Here is a 1,478-nt window from a genome sequence, read left to right as displayed (position 1 = left end):
TGATCTATTGTTAGGAAAAAAGAAAACAGAAATTGAGTATAATCAAAATGTGCAATTATTTTTATATGAACTACATCAGGATCTTGTTTAACATGGGGTTGTTACGCATGATTTATGTTTTTGTATAATGAATGAATTTGACTGGTCAGCAAACTGTGTTTCTTTAACTTCTGATATTCTGAACACAGAACCACCAAATGCTATTAATAGTGCTAAATAATTTTTCATTATAGTAAAAACATAAGTAAAACATTTAATAAAAAAACATTAAAATGTGTTTATTATTAATTATAAATGGTTGCAAGAGTAGGCAATCATATGGCACTACTTTGGACAAAAACATAAATTTACACAATTCTGTTTCATGTAGTACCTGCTGACACAACCTCATTTTAAAACAATATCATCTTTTTATATAATCTTATTTATTTCAAACTTTACACTACTTATCAAGTAGTGTAAATCAAACTTTACACTACTTATTTAGAAAATTAATGTTAAAAAATAATTATAGACATGATATAATGTGAATAAATAACTAAGATTAAAATCTATCTATAATAACAAGATAATGTTTAAAGTATATGGTAAATTAAAATGACAAATAATAGTATCTTGTGCACATTTTTAGGCATTTTTCTAAATTTTAAATGTTTAAATTTATTTAGTTTAATTTTTTATGTTTTTTATCTATATATTAATTCTTTCATCAAATTTTTTTTGCAGGTCCAATAAAGGAAAATTGAACTAATTTTAGAATCTTTATTCATCTATCATCACTGTATACAGTATTTTTATTTTTATTATCATGGTCTTTGTAATATAAGAGTAGAAAACTAAGCCATTATCAATTTTTTATATTTTTAATTTATAATAAAAGCATTTTTTATCAATTAAGAGAAATTTATCTTTGTTTCAATAACAAATTCAAAAACTTTATTCAAATATTGATTTTACCTAAAAGTATTTTCATATATAATGTACATATATGAATAAGAATATTTTTAATATAGTCAGCAATATCACAAATTTATTCATTTATGTAATGGAAATAAAAATAATTCAACATCATTTGATGGTTTAGATTATTTTGCTTAGGTTTGTCAAATAGCACTAATTTAATCATTAAGCAAGAAAGTAACAGTAATAATACCTGCAGATCTGCACCTCTTTTATAAAATTCAGTTGAAAACTCAAAAGTTTTCAAAAAAACTCTACAGAAAGAAACTTTACCAAAATATAATTGGAAGTTTAATTATTAAATTATTTTTTAAATTCAGTGTAAATTTTTCAAAATAATTGAATCAATTCCAATGTTAATTTGATTTGTTATTGTTATGTTTTACATTTTAAAATTATTAAGATAAGAATAATCTCTATCATTATTTCTTGTGATTATTCTTTGTCAGATTAAGATTCTTATTACTTAACATATAATTCTAATAATCTCTCTATTTTGCTCCTGCATTATATTTCTA

At 21.6% G+C, this 1,478-nt stretch overlaps 1 protein-coding gene across 3 annotated transcripts in view; it reads left to right on the top strand.

Annotated features, from left to right (window-relative positions):
• LOC111637180 (gametocyte-specific factor 1 homolog) overlaps window positions 1-888 on the top strand; it is a 46,575-nt gene extending 45,687 nt beyond the window's left edge. The window contains exon 11 of one of the 3 annotated variants that reach the window (XM_023382607.1): window positions 727-888. In XM_023382607.1, coding sequence (XP_023238375.1) covers window positions 727-751 — 25 coding nt within the window. In that variant the 3' untranslated portion in view covers window positions 752-888. The remainder of the gene's footprint in view (window positions 1-726) is intronic. The other 2 variants (XM_023382606.1, XM_023382608.1) reach the window with 2 other exon arrangements.
• Window positions 889-1,478: the final 590 nt, after the last annotated feature.

The sequence above is a fragment of the Centruroides sculpturatus genome, unplaced genomic scaffold (assembly GCF_000671375.1).
Source record: "Centruroides sculpturatus isolate CEXI.00-Female unplaced genomic scaffold, Cexi_2.0 scaffold1017, whole genome shotgun sequence".
Lineage (NCBI taxonomy): Eukaryota > Metazoa > Arthropoda > Arachnida > Scorpiones > Buthidae > Centruroides > Centruroides sculpturatus.
The sequence above is the reverse complement of the archived record's forward strand: the minus strand, read 5'-3'. Positions and strand labels throughout refer to the sequence as shown.